The sequence below is a fragment of the Periophthalmus magnuspinnatus genome, chromosome 3, assembly GCF_009829125.3.
Source record: "Periophthalmus magnuspinnatus isolate fPerMag1 chromosome 3, fPerMag1.2.pri, whole genome shotgun sequence".
Taxonomy (NCBI): Eukaryota; Metazoa; Chordata; class Actinopteri; order Gobiiformes; family Gobiidae; genus Periophthalmus; species Periophthalmus magnuspinnatus.
The window spans coordinates 20,504,002-20,521,971 of NC_047128.1; the positions used below are offsets into that span (position 1 = coordinate 20,504,002).

Consider the following 17,970-nt stretch of genomic DNA (forward strand, 5'->3'; position numbering starts at 1 on the left):
GCTGTAGTGACTGTAGTACCTCAGAACAGTCCTTATTGCAGACCACAGGAGTGCACTTGATGATGTGCAGGGAAGTAGTGGTGTTGACCTCATCACTGCAGTAACAATTCCTACAGGAGCTCTCAGAGGGGGCGGGGCTGGGTGAGGGGGAGGAGGAGGTAGGGGGTGAAGTGTTCAGGGGTGCCTCTAGTGGAGGTTCTGCTGTGGTCGTAGTGCTGGGGATCACGGCTCCAGGCTGTAGACACATATGTCAATGCATTATGTACACTAAATTATTTATACATATGTTCACTGATTCTTGTCTGTTTTTAAGGTGTGCCCTAGAGAGACATTAGCTTTGTTCACATGCACACTAACATTCTGATTTTGATATGTTTTCTGGACCTTTAATAATAATAATAATAATAATACATTTTATTTGTTAGGCGCCTTTCAAGGCTCTCAAGGTCGCCGTACACATATACACACATACACAATACAAATAGAACAATGTTTAAGAGATTTTAAACGACATGCAAGTTGCAAAATCTGATGTTAGTGGGACAATGAGGGACAATGCTCGAAAAGAAATCACATGGTTTTGCTGTTTAATTGTTATTTTAATAGTCAAGTCAAAAATTCTGATAATAATCAGACAATCTAATAATAAATTTTGAGTGTGCAGGTAACCACAGCTACTGTTATAGATCTGTCAGTATTCATTCCTCTTGTTGTGATTTAAACATTTAGATTACCTCATATTCCTTCATGTCATGGACACACACGCCTTTAGGAACTGAAAGTACAGAACGTGAACACAATGGTGAACATGATACCTGAACTGTCTCTATGTGTGTGTGCGTGTATGAGAGAGAGGAACGTACCACACGTGTACTCCTGGCAGCAGATACCAACCGTCACATTCACAGTCCAGCCCAGAGGACATGAGGGCGGGCTGGGGCAGAGGGTTGAGTTGCATTCTGTTAGAAATAAATTAGAAGAGAAATAATTCAATACAGCTCACATGCATAATTACATAGTTTGGCATGCCGTTGTATTTTTATGGAAATGAGATCTATGTAATATATGTTCAGGACAGTTTATTTTTGAAAATACAAATGTATTGGAAATAATATATGTTTTCCTTTTTTCAATGTACAATAGAAAAGTAAAGAAGAATTGCTGACTGGGAATTGCACAAACCTGGCACATACGCTACAAAAAATTAATAACTGGATATTACATTAAACGACCAGAGGTCAAATAAGAATACCTTTTTATTCTTTTTTTTTTTTATGTAATATCATGCTTTCTTCTTTGAAGTGCAATAATACAAGAGAGTGTTGCGTGTGCACTGACCACATTTCTGGAAGTTGCAGCAGTTGATGGTTTCGTAAACAATCTGTTCTCCTGGCGCGGAGCAATTTACAGAGTCCTGTACTGGACACGGCAGAGGCGTACACTGGATGCTCAGAGAGTCTTTGTCACATAAGCAAGAGTTGCAATCGCTAGTCCAGGTGTCTCCAGGCTGTTTGTGGAACAGAACATGTGTAAACATGTCAAACAAACAACTCAAATAAATGTATGTAGATTTTCTTTGTCTTTTTTTTTATTATTCTTTGTTGTTATTTCACTTAAACTCTAATCACTGGTGGACAAGTGACGCTGAAAAAATTGATAGAAGAAAATAAAGGGTATGATAGTATCCCCTAGGCTATTTATATGGAACGATAACATTTTAGTTTGTCCTTAACATACAAAATTTGGTACACATATTCACCCCATACACCCCATCTCACTTCATGTTGCCAAATATCTCTCCTTGTCAATAAGATCGTCTGACAAAAACTTTGGCGTAGCCAAATTTGGTAACCAGATGCAGCATGGCAATAGAGACAAAAAAATATATACTGTGACCATGCCCTCTTACAAACTACCATCTTGGAAAAAAGGCATAATGTAATCCTAAGGAGATGTTGAATTCTGCCACATTTTCTGATTTATTAAACTTTTAGAACAAGCAAAAATTTGGCCACATTTTCCAAAAGGCGTGTTAGTGCCTCAAACTGGGAAAAGGGTATATAGATATAATGGTGGACATAACAAAACAGGAATAGAGTGAGCACAACTGAACCACAGCATAAACTCCACTCAAATAAAGCTCAATGGGGCAGGAGCAAATTTGATGCCAAGTTCTACATTTGGAATTTCGACCACGAGTATCATAACAACCAAAGAGTCAATTTGGAGCAAAGCTGTTGAAAGTAACGACCCCTCCCCCTTGCACCGCTGGTCAAACAGGAAGCGGGAGCTTAGCAACACTTTCACTCAAACCTGTTGCTAACACTAGCTGGAGTGACCTTGGGAAAAGAATGAGCCTGATTTGTCTGTTATTAATGTTTATATCTTGATTTAGGGGCACAACGGCGAAATGAAATACCAGGATCATGTAGAGCAGGTTAATATGAACATTTTAAAACCAAAATGATGAGCCTGACAGCAGCAGTTACAGAGAGAGGGCGACAGTTTTCCAATGTAAAGTCAAATGGAGCCTGTGTCAATGGAGCCCATGGTCACTTCCTATTAGGAATGCGGCGGCTAGCAGGTTACCCATGTCCATTCATATATACAGTCTATGGTTAACGCCTTGTGCCAATGCTCTGGGTGGCAGCGAAGGCTGATCATTGCTGCTTGTGGTTATATTTATTATTTTTCTCTGGACCAACCAAGTTATTCAAGGATTTTACACAAAATTAAGCTTTGATATCCCGATCAAAAAAAGTCAGTGACATTCACTTCTTATGGTTTTGCCATAGGGATGACAAAAACATGTTCAACATATGTTATTCCAATGTTAAAATCACTAAATCTCACAAATTGTCAGGTTTTTAACACATGAGATTTTTAGAAACTCCTCCTTGGGTGCTTGTTGGAATGAGCTCAAATTGGTGAAAATGATCTAAAGGAGAGGAGCAACAAAAGTTATCAAAATTTTTTTGGGCACCATTCTTTGTGCGATGCAGTTGCGCACATTAGAAATTGCTACACAAATAGGGGAAGTTTTACAAATTTACAAATTTTGTGCAAAGAGGAATAGAAGGTGTGGTAGTGCCTCACAATTGGCAGTGGGTGTAATACAAACGGAAATTGAGGGAAGAGCATGATGTAGGCGCAGAATAGGGCTGATCATTGCCTCTTGTGGCTATATTTGTTATTATTTTCTGTTAACTTAGCATAAGCTATTTAAAATCTTTATTTACTATCTGACTTTTACTGGAGGCTTTCAGCTAAATGTCACAGTTAAATCATATTTTATTTATTCTGGAAGGTCTAGGGCTTTAAACCTCAGATACTTATGCTACTTTACATTTCCAATATAATTGTAGATTGTCTCATGAGTCATGCATCACTTATGAAATGGTGAAGTACCTGGTGATTCCCAGGCCGGTACGAGACACAGATCCACTCACCTGTCGTGGTTTTCCATCGGGCCCCTCACACACATCTAAAAGTTAACAAAGGTATATTGAAAAGGAAGCACAGTAGATATTACAGCAGGGTTTCAGATTCAGGCTAGTACACTCACCACAGGTGCTGACACACTCGGGGTAGGCTGACTTGTACTCAGTGGTGCCCTCGGAACAGAAGCAGCCCTCCATTGCAGTTTCATTATCTGCTGCGAACTTTTTATTGTATCTGTCACATACAGTATGGGTAATATTTGACAAATTATTACGATTATTATTATAATTTATGATGCTTATCTTAAGTGACATACAGTGGCTTGCAAATATATTCATACCCCTGGAACTTTTTCACATATTGTCATATCACAACCACAAATTTAAATACATTTTCTTAGCATTTTATATGAATTAGCAACACAAAATGGCACAAAAGTGTGAAGTGGAAGGAAATATTTGACAAGATTACATTTTTTTTTTAAAATAAAAACTTAAAAGTGCAGCGTGCAAAAGTATTCAGCCCCCTTTTTCTTGAATGCAACCAATTGCTTTTAGAAGTTGCCTGTTGATTTTGAAAAGATTGTATGTTGACCTAATGACTAAAAAGAGCCCACCTGTGTGTAATCTTGTCTCAGTATAAATGCAGCTGTGCTTTGAAGGCCAAAGAAGTTTGTTAAGAGAGTGTTGGGGAGCAAACCACAAAATTAAGTCAAAGGAACACACCAAACAGGTCAGAGAAAAGGTTGTGGTGAAGTTTAAAGCTGGATCGAAAAAGATTTCCCAAGCATTGAACATCTCAAGAAGAACTGTTCAATCCATCATCTAGAAATGGAAAGAGTATGGCACAACTGCAAACCTACCCAGTCATGGCCGTCCACCAAAACTTACAGAACAAACAAGAAGAGCACTCATCAGAGATGCAGCCAAAAGGCCCATGGTGACTCTAGAAGAGCTGCAGAGATCCACAGGTCAGGTGGGGGAATTTATGGAAGAGTGGCAAGAAGAAAGCTACTGTTGAAATCCATCCATAAGAAGTCTCGTTTACAGTTTGATAGAAGTCATTTGGAGGACACAGCAAACATGTGGCAGAAGGTGCTCTGGTCTGATGAGACCAAAATTGAACTTTTTGGCCTAAAAGGAAAACGCTACATGTGGAGGAAAACTAACATTGCACATCACTCTGAACACACCATCCCCACAGTCAAACACGGTGGTGGCAGCATCATGCTGTGGGGGGGCTTTTCTGCAGCTGGAACAGGGAAGCTGGTCAGAGTTGATGGGAAGATGGATGGAGCTAAATGCAGGGCAATCTTGAAGTCTGCAAAAGACTTGAGACTGGGGTGGAAGTTCACCTTCCAGCAGGACGATTGTAAACATAAAGCCAATGTGTGAGAATGGCCCAGTCAAAGTCCGGACCTAAATCCAATTGAGAATCTGTGGCAAGATCTGAAAACTGCAGTTCACAAATGGTCTCCATCAAATTTGACAGAGCTTGAACTGTTTTGCCAGGAAGAATGGGCAAAAATGTCAGTCTGTAGGTGTGCAAATCTGGTGGAGACATACACCAATAGACTAGCAGCTGTAATTGAAGCAAAAGGCCATTCCACAAAGTATTGATTTAGGGGGGCTCAATTTTTGTTTTTAATCTGGAAATGATGTATAATTTTCTTTCTACTTCATACTTATGTACCATTTTATGTTACTTATTCACATAAAATGCAAATTAAAAATATTAAAATTTGTGGTTGTGACTTGACAAAATTTGAAAAAGTTCCAGGGGCATGAATACTTTTTGACACTGTATATTTTATTGATTTTCACCAATTTTGGAAATGACCAATTTTACACATCATTATTATTATTGTTTAATCTGATTATAATATTGTACTTGAAAGGCAAACTACACTTTATTCAACAGTAATATTCTTTTAAAGCAGATGAACATATGTATCATTTGGCTGTATATGCTGTACCTGTCATCACATGTCGACGTTACCTCAGAACCACATGCTTTGTATACTTTATTGTCTGGACATGTGTAATCTGTAGAGCACATATTTCATTCACATTAATACACTCATATCTACAAAGCATATTCAGAATGTTGTAATGAAGGGTTTTATAAGTGTCTGACCACAGAGCCCATTGGTTTGGTTCCTCCAGTCCAGGCAGACCCCAGCCCTGGAGCACTCCCCTGCATAAGCCTCTAGAATGGGGCAGGTTTTATTTTCACCACTGCAAACGTCCGAGATGCATGAGTCCAAATATGGAGTCACCGGTACTACTTTAAGGCATTTCTCGAAAACACTGTTAAATAGAAGAAACAACATGAATTAAACAACGTCATCATTTATTGTGTGAGTGTTGAAAATATATAATACTTATTCTTTTTTGTAAGAACTTGCTTTCAGTATGACTGCTAACACCACTAGTCTTCTATAAGTCTGTCACATCACTGTGGTAAGCAATAAGTACTGAACACAAAAATTGAGCGCTAGGTTCTTTTTTGAGAATTGCAGTTCATGAGCTACACAACATTTTGTAAAAATCTAATTTATAAGGTTAAAAGAGTGACTAGACTAGGCATGCACTGAACCAGCTTTTTCTCCAATACCAGTGCTGATACTGACATCAACCAATACTAAGGCAAAGACTGAAAAAAAATCCTTTAAACACTAGCAGTATAAGGGGAAAAAATGATTCAAATATGTTTTGTAACTACAGAATAGCTTTGTAAAAATACAAGTTTAATATTATAAGACGTTTTGGGTCAACATTGGCCAGTAAATCGTTTTATTGCACCAATTTATAGGCAAAATTGGCTTTATAGTCCAAAATCACCTAAAGCGATACTTTGGGAGTTGATATCCACCAAAAATTTCAATATCGGTGGCAATCTTCCACACTAGTATCGTAGTGGTGCATCCCTACATTAAACTAAAATGAAAGTGTGGAAATTGTTTAAAAATAGTGAGCTCAAATACTTTTTCCCTCTCTTGTAATGCTCCCCAAATGTCACTTAGTGATCTTCCTTCTTCTGAGGACTGCAGTGCCGCTTCCTTCTTTGCAGGTTTTTAATCATTTTACCTATTCTAGTGCTGGAAAATCTGTCTAGTTATAATTTTCTTTTAAGTAAAGTTAAGTAAGTTTTAACATTTTTTAACAAGTTATCTGACAAGCCAGTGAAATGTCTGGGGGAAAAAAAACAAAGAATTCTTCTCTCTGTTCTTCTTAATTATTCTGTCAGAACTATCAACAAGAAATGAATGAGCTACAAGCACAGATATTTGTTTTAGAATCTGAAAAAGACTTCTTAGGACCCTACCAGTGATTTCCAGTGGTAAGTAGACCGCAGTTACTTTCAGAAAAGAGGGTGAAAAAACTGCTACTTTCAGTTTAAACCTGAGTGATATGGTGTCTTTTCCAAAACTTTGTAAAATGCCAAAATGCCATGCCAAAGCAGCAAATAATAAAAGACAATGCTAATATTGTTACGTCACCCAAAATACAGCTTACAAACTGATTTTTTACCACTGTCAGACTGATATTAACATACAAACATATTAACATTTTTGTCACAAATCAAGAGCAATGAAGTTTGTAAAAGAGCACAGGCAGACGGGCAGTCTGTGCCAAACAGCAAGGTCAGAGATACTGCTGCTGGAGATGTTGCTATCAGTGGTATGAGCCACAGAGGAATGAGAAACATACTGCTATCCCAGTTACACTGTTTCTGAGATTACAAAACTCCTGCCAAAGGTTTTGTCAACACACCAAGGAGCTAACAGCTGATTTTGCACGTGGGTGCAGTTGACAATAGAATGCAATGGACTGAAGTCTTGAAAAGGGATTAATTGAGGAGACTGATAAAGTGGAGGTTAAGACATTCATCAGTGAACCTAACATAAACAGAAGGAAAATGAACAGATTTACCTACGGTAGCTGTTTTGAACTGAACACATGGCTGTTCAATGCATGTGCACCCAGAGGATTGCACTACATTGAACAATTTGATCTATTCTGGAAACGAGAGGAGCTGATCAAGGAAAATTATCCACACCTGAGCAGAGGTGGAGTGAGAGTGCTGACAGACAACCTCCTTCATGCTCTGAGGCACCGGCCTGGACAGGGCCCTGGGCCAGTGAGAAAAGAGGAATGAGAGAAGTATTCCTGCTCCAGCCAGAGACCGATCCAATGTGTCAGCACCAACAGCAGCACCACAACTACAACCACGACCTCCCCCAGCGAAGGACTCACCACCAGCAGCACAACCATCTCCCCCAGCAAGGGATTCAGCATCACCACCACCTCCATCTCCCCCAGAGAACAAGTCAGCACCATCACAACCTCCACCTTCCCCAGCGAAGGATTCAGCAGAATCACTTGCCCCAGAGCCCTCGTCACAGGCCTTGAGCCTGTCTGTGACAACACCTCTATCACCTCCCCTGCCCACAGACCAGCCCTCGGTCCCCTTTGCTACATCTACTCCCTCTAGGGACTCGATCAAGAGTTCTGGCATCAACTAAACTGAAATCTTCCTAATAAAAAACTGTGCCTGTTTTAACACCAAAGGCGCACCCAGTTATCCCTCATCATTTTTCACCCAAAGTCTCCCCTGTTTCGCCTCCTATGTATTTTTTGGACATTATTGTAAGTTGCAGTAACAAATCTCATGTCCTCTTTACTCACTTATACATTTAAGTGCAATGAGTTTGCAGTATTCTTTAAAAAGGTTCAGGGGCATCAAAAATGCCACAATGCTAATAACAGCTCTGAAGTCACCTAGACACTGATTCACTGACAAAACTCTGCTAGAGATCATCACCAGTCTGTTCATCTACATCAGGGGTCGGGAACCTTTTTAGCTGACAGAGCCAAAAAAGTCACATATTTTAAAATGTATTTCCGTAAGAGCCATACAATATTTTTTAACTCTGAATACAACTAAATGTGTGAATTTTTAAACAAGACTAACAATTTTAGAGTATAAGAAGTCTCTGAATGTATTGTTAATCTTTTTTTTTAAATAACATCTGTGGGAGCCAAGTTTTGGTTTACGTTTGGTAATGCATGCAAATTCAAAGTGTTAATATTTTAATGTTAATAAATTATGTTTTATGTTAAAATTTGATTTATATGTATAAGCTACACTTGTTTTATTGCATTAACGTTGATTTTGGAAAATATCTTAGGATTGTCATTATTGAATTTTTACGTAAATATGTTACCGTCACTTTAAGAGCAATAGCGCGCACGAGGGAAAACAGCACGTGCTGTGAGAACGTGTTCGTTGAGGCAACGCATAAAGATGGAGCCAAATGGTTTTCTTACTGTAGTATTGTTTATTTTTGAGAATTACTTGATTTGATTACTTCTGTATTTATGTATAATTTATTCATTACTTATTGTGTTAACAAATGTCAGCTAAGATTTATCTGAGAGCCAGATGCAGTCATCAAAAGAGCCATATCTGGCTCGAGCCATAGGTTCCCGAACCCTGATCTACATGCTGTCTCGATACACTCTTGTCTTTTAAAGTCATTTTTTGATGATTTATTTATGTTTTGATTTGTTAAATTCTGTAAAGCACTTTGAATTACTTTGTGTACAATTTGTGTTATACAAATAAACTTGCCTTGCATTGCTTAGATCAGACATGGGCAAACTACGGCCTGGTTTATTAATCCGGCTCGCCGAACGTGACCAAATTATATTAAAAATAGCTAAGGATAAACCTTGTTCAATTTATCTTTTCAACAAGTTGTTGATCTTTAGGCACTTGATAAAAAAATATTAGTTTTTCTGCTGTGTTTATTTAACTAAAAATTAATACATTAATTATTCATTTAATTCATGCATTTGGAAAAAAAAAATGTACAATGAGCCTTGCATATTTATGCTTTCCTACACATTACAGGTCAAATCTGTAATGTAAATTATGCATATATGTATATATCCTGACCGGCCCCTCTGTCAAATTTTAGAACCCATTGTGGCCCGTGTGTGTCAAAAAGTTTGCCCACCCCTGGCTTAGACCTTACAAAGTTCAACTCTCTGTTGACAGGGCCTTTTAAAACATTCATGTGTGCTTTTTTTGTTTAAAAAATATGCATTCAAAAGTATTCAGTCGAGTTTCTTTATAACATTTAAGTCAATATTCCACAGCCCCCCTCTAACCTGCTGGTCAGGATATTGCACTCTTCGGCCACACACACAAAAGGAGGCTGTGGAGGGGCTGGAGTGGGCTGCACACATGGTATCTCTGGGACCACCCATTGGCCAGCAGAGATGGAGCAGTTCTGTACTTGACCGTTGGGAGAGCGGCAGTCATTGGATGGGGAGTTATCACACATGCCTGTAACAACAGAGCGCATGAGACTTGAAATTGTAACCACAGAAGGGCTCAGATTTTCTATTATCATACATTAGTTTACGTTAGTGCACAAATAATAAGCTCATGCAGTAGATGTGTTGTCTATTGGTTGTCTGCGATATTTAAAACAGATCATTTTCCATAAAATGCTGACATAGATTTTGCGCATGTTATAAAATGGTGATTGAATACAAATATCTTAAAATGCATATGACATTATACAGTAGATCATTTCCATATTGATCAATTGTCAATTTTAAAGTTACCATGTGTAATTAAATTGACCAACCTGCACCCTGTTGTGTTCTCACATATCACCACTAGATGCTACCTACATTTATGCTCTAATGCTGCTGTAGTAGCAAAGAAAATAGCAATACAAATGTATGTTTTAAAGAGATATTTACTGTTAAACAACTGAAAAGGCCTGATTGAATCTTTATTAAATAAATCTAGATAGTTGTTTATTGTGTTAGTGTAAAATGGTAGAAATCCCAATATTTCACAGACTAATGTTCACCGGAGCAGATGCAACATACCACACTGTCCCTCTGTGTTGTTTCCAAACAGTGATTGAGGCAATTCAACACTGATCGATGAACCTCTAAAGAAGACTTCTGTCTGGATGGCTTCTATTTTCAAATTGACTGCAATGTCTGTTCCAGTGATAGTGACTGCAGTATTTTTGTAAGAAGGATAAACTCGCTTTTCATTCACAAAGACCTGCAAAAATGTATTTCATAACGACTTTGAAACCAGCAAGATATGGAATTGAAAAAAAAAACAACAACAAAGAAAACAATTGCATAAGAATTTTACCTGTATCTGGACGGTTCCTGAATTGTTTGACTGCTTTAGTACTACCACATCTGACTGGTAAGCCACAGTGAGAGAGTGGGGACAGAATGTGGCACCATCAGAGTATTCACAGTCTTGTTCATTCACAGTGATGGTCAGATTGTACTTGGTTACTATCTCTTTGACTAGATAATAAGTGCAATTTCCAGTAAAATCATAACTTTTCCCATCAAATGTTAAGTGATGGTTATCTTTCCAAACACTGCACACACCTGTGAGAAGAAAAGAAAAAAGTGAACATGAAGTGTGTGCTTAAGCCAAACAAAAGAACTCACTGAAGATGCATAGAGCTTACATGGGCACTCATAATGGTAACAGCACCCTTGTTGGTCATAAACTTTCATAGCTTGACGTCCGTTGGTACACAGCAGTGGAGGTGGTTCAGTGCAGGAGGTAGGTGAAATAGTGACCACACCATTGTCACATTTGGCTGTGGTGCAGTTACCAATATCCCAGCTTTCTCCATTCTGGGTTTTACAAAATAAAATGTTTACAGTGGTTTGTTAAAAGAAAATAAAAATTAAAAAAATCAGATTTTTCCTGTATATATTAGAATTATACTTAATTACAGCTATAGCTTTTTGATGCTATCATAACGATTTACCTTTAAATAAATTGGACCACTAATGACAAAGAGATTGAACATAAACCATATGGAGGAATGCAAATATATTTTGAAAGCAGATTTCTTGATTGCACCCATAATTTAAACAGTAGTTATTTAGAAAGTAAGAATAGATTAGATGTAGAAGATGACTTGGCAGAAGACATTGCATGCCAATCTTGAATCACAGCATCACACATTAAAAACATTCTCACAAAAGCTCGCATTCTAAGAATCTTGCCACATATTTGATATTACTATTACTAAAGTGATCAGCTTATATTTTTTTCCTATTACTGATTTGTAAAATAGCCTAATATTTTGTTTCTGCGGCAATTAGTCATATCTAGAAATTGATTTCAAAATGTGGTGAAATAGATAAGTCAGTAGCAGGGATGTCACAATATAAAATTTAAGGATTAAGATTTTCATGAGAAGAAAAATATGTACAATTATTCATAATTACTGACACTGACAAGCTGCTGTAAAATTCTTGTTTATCTTTCATTCACAGTAACAGGTCACCATTCCTTTACCTATTATTGTTTTATGACATAAAATGTTGTGAAAAATAAAGAAATGAAATATACATTCATAATGTTATATAACTAGCCAAATTGTGATCTAAATAGTCACAATTATCATTTAACCAAATAACTTGACATCCTTAGTCAGTATATTAAAGAAGACATATGCTTCTTTCTTGTTCTTAGTAATATACCATAGCATACGTAGCTCATAATTTAACATCTTATTCATTATAAACTGCAATATTCATCAAAAGCGGTTTCATGATAGAAATGACCACTGACTTCTTGGTCAAAGATGAACAGGAAGTGTTCTACAGGAGAATCTCACCATAACAGGCAGTGGATTTTAATTAACATATTTTTATATTAGGCAATAGCTATGTGATATTTTTAACCATATATATATATATATATATATATATATATATATATATATATATATATATATATATGACTTGATCTAAATAATAATAATAATAGAGGGAAGGTGAAAAACACTGAGCACAGCCTCAAATAAATTAATGCAAGATTCATCAAACATGCATGAATCCATTAAAAACGACTCTTTGAGTCAGCTGAAATTCACGTTATAACATATTAAAAGATTGTATGAAATTATTTGGCACAATATTTCCTATTTAAACACTTAACAGTGTATCTGACCTTTCTAGGAGGAGATTCATCAATGCAGTCCAACATAGTTGTGGAAGGACTCAATGAGGTTGTGAAAGGCGCAGAAGTTGAAACAGAGATGACACTGGGAGTTGTTGGAGTACTTGTGGGAGATGGTGTTGTGCACAGCGTGGAAACTACTTCAACTTTGCAACTTGCATTACAATAAGCAGTGTAGCACCATCCCATTGTATCAGTAACATTGTAAATCAGATCACCTGTCAAATGAAGATGTAAGTCAGAATGATGATAATCATAGTTATAATACAAAATATTCCACAAAAAATTACATGAAAGGAAAATACATACCTGGACTAAAAACGGTTCCATTGACAAGGCAATTACAGGCTGATGAGGTTGACAACAATGTTGTGGTAAAAACAGTGGATGGAGGAAGAGTCTGTGTAGTTGGTCCAACTGATGTTACTCCTTGAGAAGTTGTGCCTTCAGAAACAGTTGAAATTACAGTAGTTGTGTTTAACATTGATGGCTGGGTCAATACAGTAGTTGTTTCTGGTGCCTCTGTGATAACAAAAACAGTTGTTGTGCCTGGATATTTCGTTGTTTGTCCAATTGTAGTTGTAATCACTGGAAAAGTAGAGGTTGTTTCCAACACAGCAGTTGTAGATGCTGTTGTTGTTGGGGCTGTTGTTGCTATATTTGGAGTAGTTGTTGTTGGCCCTTTAGTAGTGGGACGAGAAGTACTTGTAAAAGTTTTTGTTGTTGTTTCACTTGGTGTTGTGGTTGCAGGCACGTTAGTTGTTACAGTGGTGACAGAAGGTGTAGATGAAACATTTGCCGTTGTTAGTCCACTTGTAGTTGTCATCACTGAAACAGAAGTAGTTGTTTCTATCACAGCAGTTGTAGACGCTGTTGTTGTTGAGCCCAAGGTTGCTGTAGATAGAGTAGTTGTTGTTGCTCTTTTTGAAGTGGGACCAGATGTAGATGTTGCAATAGTTTTTGTTGTTGTTTCACTTGTTATTGATGTTACTGATGCTTTAGTTGTTAAAGTAGTGAAGGAAGGGTTAGATAACACATTTGTTGTTGTTGGTCCACTTGTAGTTGTCATCAATGGAACAGTAGTAGTTGTTTCCACTGCCACAGTTGTGGACGCTGTTGTTGTTGGGCCTGATGTTTCTGTAGTTGGGGTAGTTGTTGTTGCCCCTTTGGTAGTGGGACCAGAAGTAGTTGTTTCAACTTTTTTTGTTGTTTCACTTGTTGTTGTTGCTGTTACAGGAACTTTAGTTGTTACAGTAGTGACAGAAGGTGTAGATGAAACATTTTTTGTTGTTGGTCCACTTGTAGTTGTTATCACTGGAATAGCAGTAGTGTTTTCCACCACCGCAGTTGTAGATGCTGTTGTTGTTGGGCCTGTTGTTGCTGTAGTTGGGGTAGTTGTTTTTGCCCCTTTGGTAGTGGGACCAGAAGTAGTTGTTTCAATATTTTTTGTTGTTGCTTCACTTGGTGTTGTTGTTGAAGGCACTTTAGTTGTTACAGTAGTGACAGAAGGTGTAGAAGAAACATTTTTTGTTGTTGGTCCACTTGTAGTTGTCATCACTGGAACAGTAGTCGTTTTTTCCACCACAGCAGTTGTAGACGCTGTTGTTGTTGGGCCTGTTTTTGCTGTAGTTGGGGTAGTTGTTGTTGCCCCTTTGGTAGTGGGACCAGAAGTAGTTGTTTCTATGGTTTTTGTTGTTGTTTCACTTGCTGTTGTTGTTGAAGGCACTTTAGTTGTTACAGTAGTGACAGAAGGTGTAGAAGAAATATTTTTTGTTGTTGGTCCACTTGTAGTTGTCATCACTGGAACAGTAGTCGTTTTTTCCACCACAGCAGTTGTAGACGCTGTTGCTGTTGGGCCTGTTGTTGCTGTAGTTGGAATAGTTGTTTTTGCCCCTTTGGTAGTGGGGCCAGAAGTAGTTGTTTCAATGGTTTTTGTTGTTGTTTCACTTGTTGTTGTTGTTGTTGCAGGCACTTTAGTTGTTACAGTAGTGACAGAAGGTGTAGAAGAAACATTTTTTGTTGTTGGTCCACTTGTAGTTGTCATCACTGGAACAGTAGTAGTTTTTTCCACCACAGCAGTTGTAGACGCTGTTGTTGTTGGGCCTGTTGTTGCTGTAGTTGGGGTAGTTGTTTTTGCCCCTTTGGTAGTGGGACCAGAAGTAGTTGTTTCAATGGTTTTTGTTGTTGTTTCAATTGGTGTTGTTGTTGCTGCAGGAACTTTAGTTGTTACAGTAGTGACAGAAGGTGTAGAAGAAACATTTTTTGTTGTTGGTCCACTTGTAGTTGTCATCACTGGAACAGTAGTCGTTTTTTCCACCACAGCAGTTGTAGATGCTGTTGCTGTTGGGCCTGTTGTAGCTGTAGTTGGAATAGTTGTTTTTGCCCCTTTGGTAGTGGGACCAGAAGTAGTTGTTTCAATGGTTTTTGTTGTTGTTTCACTTGCTGTTGTTGTTGCAGGCACTTTAGTTGTTACAGTAGTAACAGAAGGTGTAGAAGAAACATTTTTTGTTGTTGGTCCACTTGTAGTTGTCATCACTGGAACAGTAGTAGTTTTTTCCACCACAGCAGTTGTAGACGCTGTTGTTGTTGGGCCTGTTGTTGCTGTAGTTGGGGTAGTTGTTGTTGCCACTTTGGTAGTGGGACCAGAAGTAGTTGTTTCAATGGTTTTTGTTGTTGTTTCACTTGGTGTTGTTGTTGCAGGAACTTTAGTTGTTACAGTAGTGACAGAAGGTGTAGATGAAACATTTTTTGTTGTTGGTCCACTTGTAGTTGTCATCACTGGAACAGTAGTCGTTTTTTCCACCACAGCAGTTGTAGACGCTGTTGCTGTTGGGCCTGTTGTTGCGGTAGTTGGAATAGTTGTTTTTGCCCCTTTGGTAGTGGGACCAGAAGTAGTTGTTTCAATGTTTTTTGTTGTTGTTTCACTTGCTGTTGTTGTTGCAGGCACTTTAGTTGTTACAGTAGTGACAGAAGGTGTAGAAGAAACATTTTTTGTTGTTGGTCCACTTGTAGTTGTCATCACTGGAACAGTAGTAGTTTTTTCCACCACAGCAGTTGTAGACACTGTTGCTGTTGGGCCTGTTGTTGCGGTAGTTGGAATAGTTGTTTTTGCCCCTTTGGTAGTGGGACCAGAAGTAGTTGTTTCAATGTTTTTTGTTGTTGTTTCACTTGCTGTTGTTGTTGCAGGCACTTTAGTTGTTACAGTAGTGACAGAAGGTGTAGAAGAAACATTTTTTGTTGTTGGTCCACTTGTAGTTGTCATCACTGGAACAGTAGTCGTTTTTTCCACCACAGCAGTTGTAGACACTGTTGCTGTTGGGCCTGTTGTTGCTGTAGTTGGAATAGTTGTTTTTGCCCCTTTGGTAGTGGGACCAGAAGTAGTTGTTTCAATGGTTTTTGTTGTTGTTTCACTTGTTGTTGTTGTTGCAGGCACTTTAGTTGTTACAGTAGTGACAGAAGGTGTAGAAGAAACATTTTTTGTTGTTGGTCCACTTGTAGTTGTCATCACTGGAACAGTAGTCGTTTTTTCCACCACAGCAGTTGTAGACGCTGTTGTTGTTGGGCCTGTTGTTGCTGTAGTTGGGGTAGTTGTTGTTGCCCCTTTGGTAGTGGGACCAGAAGTAGTTGTTTCAATGGTTTTTGTTGTTGTTTCACTTGGTGTTGTTGTTGCAGGCACTTTAGTTGTTACAGTAGTGACAGAAGGTGTAGAAGAAACATTTTTTGTTGTTGGTCCACTTGTTGTTGTCATCACTGGAACAGTAGTCGTTTTTTCCACCACAGCAGTTGTAGATGCTGTTGCTGTTGGGCCTGTTGTTGCTGTAGTTGGAATAGTTGTTTTTGCCCCTTTGGTAGTGGGACCAGAAGTAGTTGTTTCAATGGTTTTTGTTGTTGTTTCACTTGTTGTTGTTGTTGTTGCAGGCACTTTAGTTGTTACAGTAGTGACAGAAGGTGTAGAAGAAACATTTTTTGTTGTTGGTCCACTTGTAGTTGTCATCACTGGAACAGTAGTCGTTTTTTCCACCACAGCAGTTGTAGACGCTGTTGCTGTTGGGCCTGTTGTTGCTGTAGTTGGGGTAGTTGTTTTTGCCCCTTTGGTAGTGGGACCAGAAGTAGTTGTTTCAATGGTTTTTGTTGTTGTTTCACTTGTTGTTGTTGTTGTTTTAGGCACTTTAGTTGTTACAGTAGTGACAGAAGGTGTAGAAGAAACATTTTTTGTTGTTGGTCCACTTGTAGTTGTCATCACTGGAACAGTAGTAGTTTTTTCCACCACAGCAGTTGTAGACGCTGTTGTTGTTGGGCCTGTTGTTGCTGTAGTTGGGGTAGTTGTTGTTGCCCCTTTGGTAGTGGGACCAGAAGTAGTTGTTTCAATGGTTTTTGTTGTTGTTTCACTTGCCGTTGTTGTTGCAGGCACTTTAGTTGTTACAGTAGTGACAGAAGGTGTAGAAGAAACATTTTTTGTTGTTGGTCCACTTGTAGTTGTCATCACTGGAACAGTAGTAGTGGTTTCCACTACCGCAGTTGTAGATGCTGTTGTTGTTGGGCCTGTTGTTGCTGTAGTTGGGGTAGTTGTTTTTGCCCCTTTGGTAGTGGGACCAGAAGTAGTTGTTTCAATGGTTTTTGTTGTTGTTTCACTTGTTGTTGCAGGCACTTTAGTTGTTACAGTAGTGACAGAAGGTGTAGAAGAAACATTTTTTGTTGTTGGTCCACTTGTAGTTGTCATCACTGGAACAGTAGTCGTTTTTTCCACCATAGCAGTTGTAGACGCTGTTGCTGTTGGGCCTGTTGTTGCTGTAGTTGGAATAGTTGTTTTTGCCCCTTTGGTAGTGGGACCAGAAGTAGTTGTTTCAATGGTTTTTGTTGTTGTTTCACTTTCTGTTGTTGTTGCAGGCACTTTAGTTGTTACAGTAGTGACAGAAGGTGTAGAAGAAACATTTTTTGTTGTTGGTCCACTTGTAGTTGTCATCACTGGAACAGTAGTCGTTTTTTCCACCACAGCAGTTGTAGACGCTGTTGCTGTTGGGCCTGTTGTTGCTGTAGTTGGAATAGTTGTTTTTGCCCCTTTGGTAGTGGGACCAGAAGTAGTTTCAATGGTTTTTGTTGTTGTTTCACTTGTTGTTGTTGCAGGCACTTTAGTTGTTACAGTAGTGACAGAAGGTGTAGAAGAAACATTTTTTGTTGTTGGTCCACTTGTAGTTGTCATCACTGGAACAGTAGTAGTGGTTTCCACTACCGCAGTTGTAGATGCTGTTGTTGTTGGGCCTGTTGTTGCTGTAGTTGTTTTTGCCCCTTTGGTAGTGGGACCAGAAGTAGTTGTTTCAATGGTTTTTGTTGTTGTTTCACTTGTTGTTGTTGCAGGCACTTTAGTTGTTACAGTAGTGACAGAAGGTGTAGAAGAAACATTTTTTGTTGTTGGTCCACTTGTAGTTGTCATCACTGGAACAGTAGTCGTTTTTTCCACCACAGCAGTTGTAGACGCTGTTGCTGTTGGGC

General features: G+C 38.5%; 1 protein-coding gene across 1 annotated transcript in view; it reads right to left on the bottom strand.

Moving 5' to 3' along the window:
- Positions 1–17,970, bottom strand: part of LOC117388163 (mucin-2-like) — a 52,390-nt gene that overhangs the window by 4,710 nt on the left and 29,710 nt on the right. The window contains exons 23-37 of the mRNA XM_033985639.2: positions 16,484–16,609; positions 12,790–14,038; positions 12,472–12,698; positions 10,970–11,141; positions 10,636–10,886; positions 10,356–10,539; positions 9,621–9,798; positions 5,578–5,750; positions 5,417–5,486; positions 3,566–3,675; positions 3,450–3,484; positions 1,339–1,507; positions 864–959; positions 735–775; positions 20–235 (exon numbers count right to left, since the gene is read on the bottom strand). Coding sequence (XP_033841530.2) covers positions 20–235; positions 735–775; positions 864–959; positions 1,339–1,507; positions 3,450–3,484; positions 3,566–3,675; positions 5,417–5,486; positions 5,578–5,750; positions 9,621–9,798; positions 10,356–10,539; positions 10,636–10,886; positions 10,970–11,141; positions 12,472–12,698; positions 12,790–14,038; positions 16,484–16,609 — 3,297 coding nt within the window. The remainder of the gene's footprint in view (positions 1–19; positions 236–734; positions 776–863; positions 960–1,338; positions 1,508–3,449; positions 3,485–3,565; positions 3,676–5,416; positions 5,487–5,577; positions 5,751–9,620; positions 9,799–10,355; positions 10,540–10,635; positions 10,887–10,969; positions 11,142–12,471; positions 12,699–12,789; positions 14,039–16,483; positions 16,610–17,970) is intronic.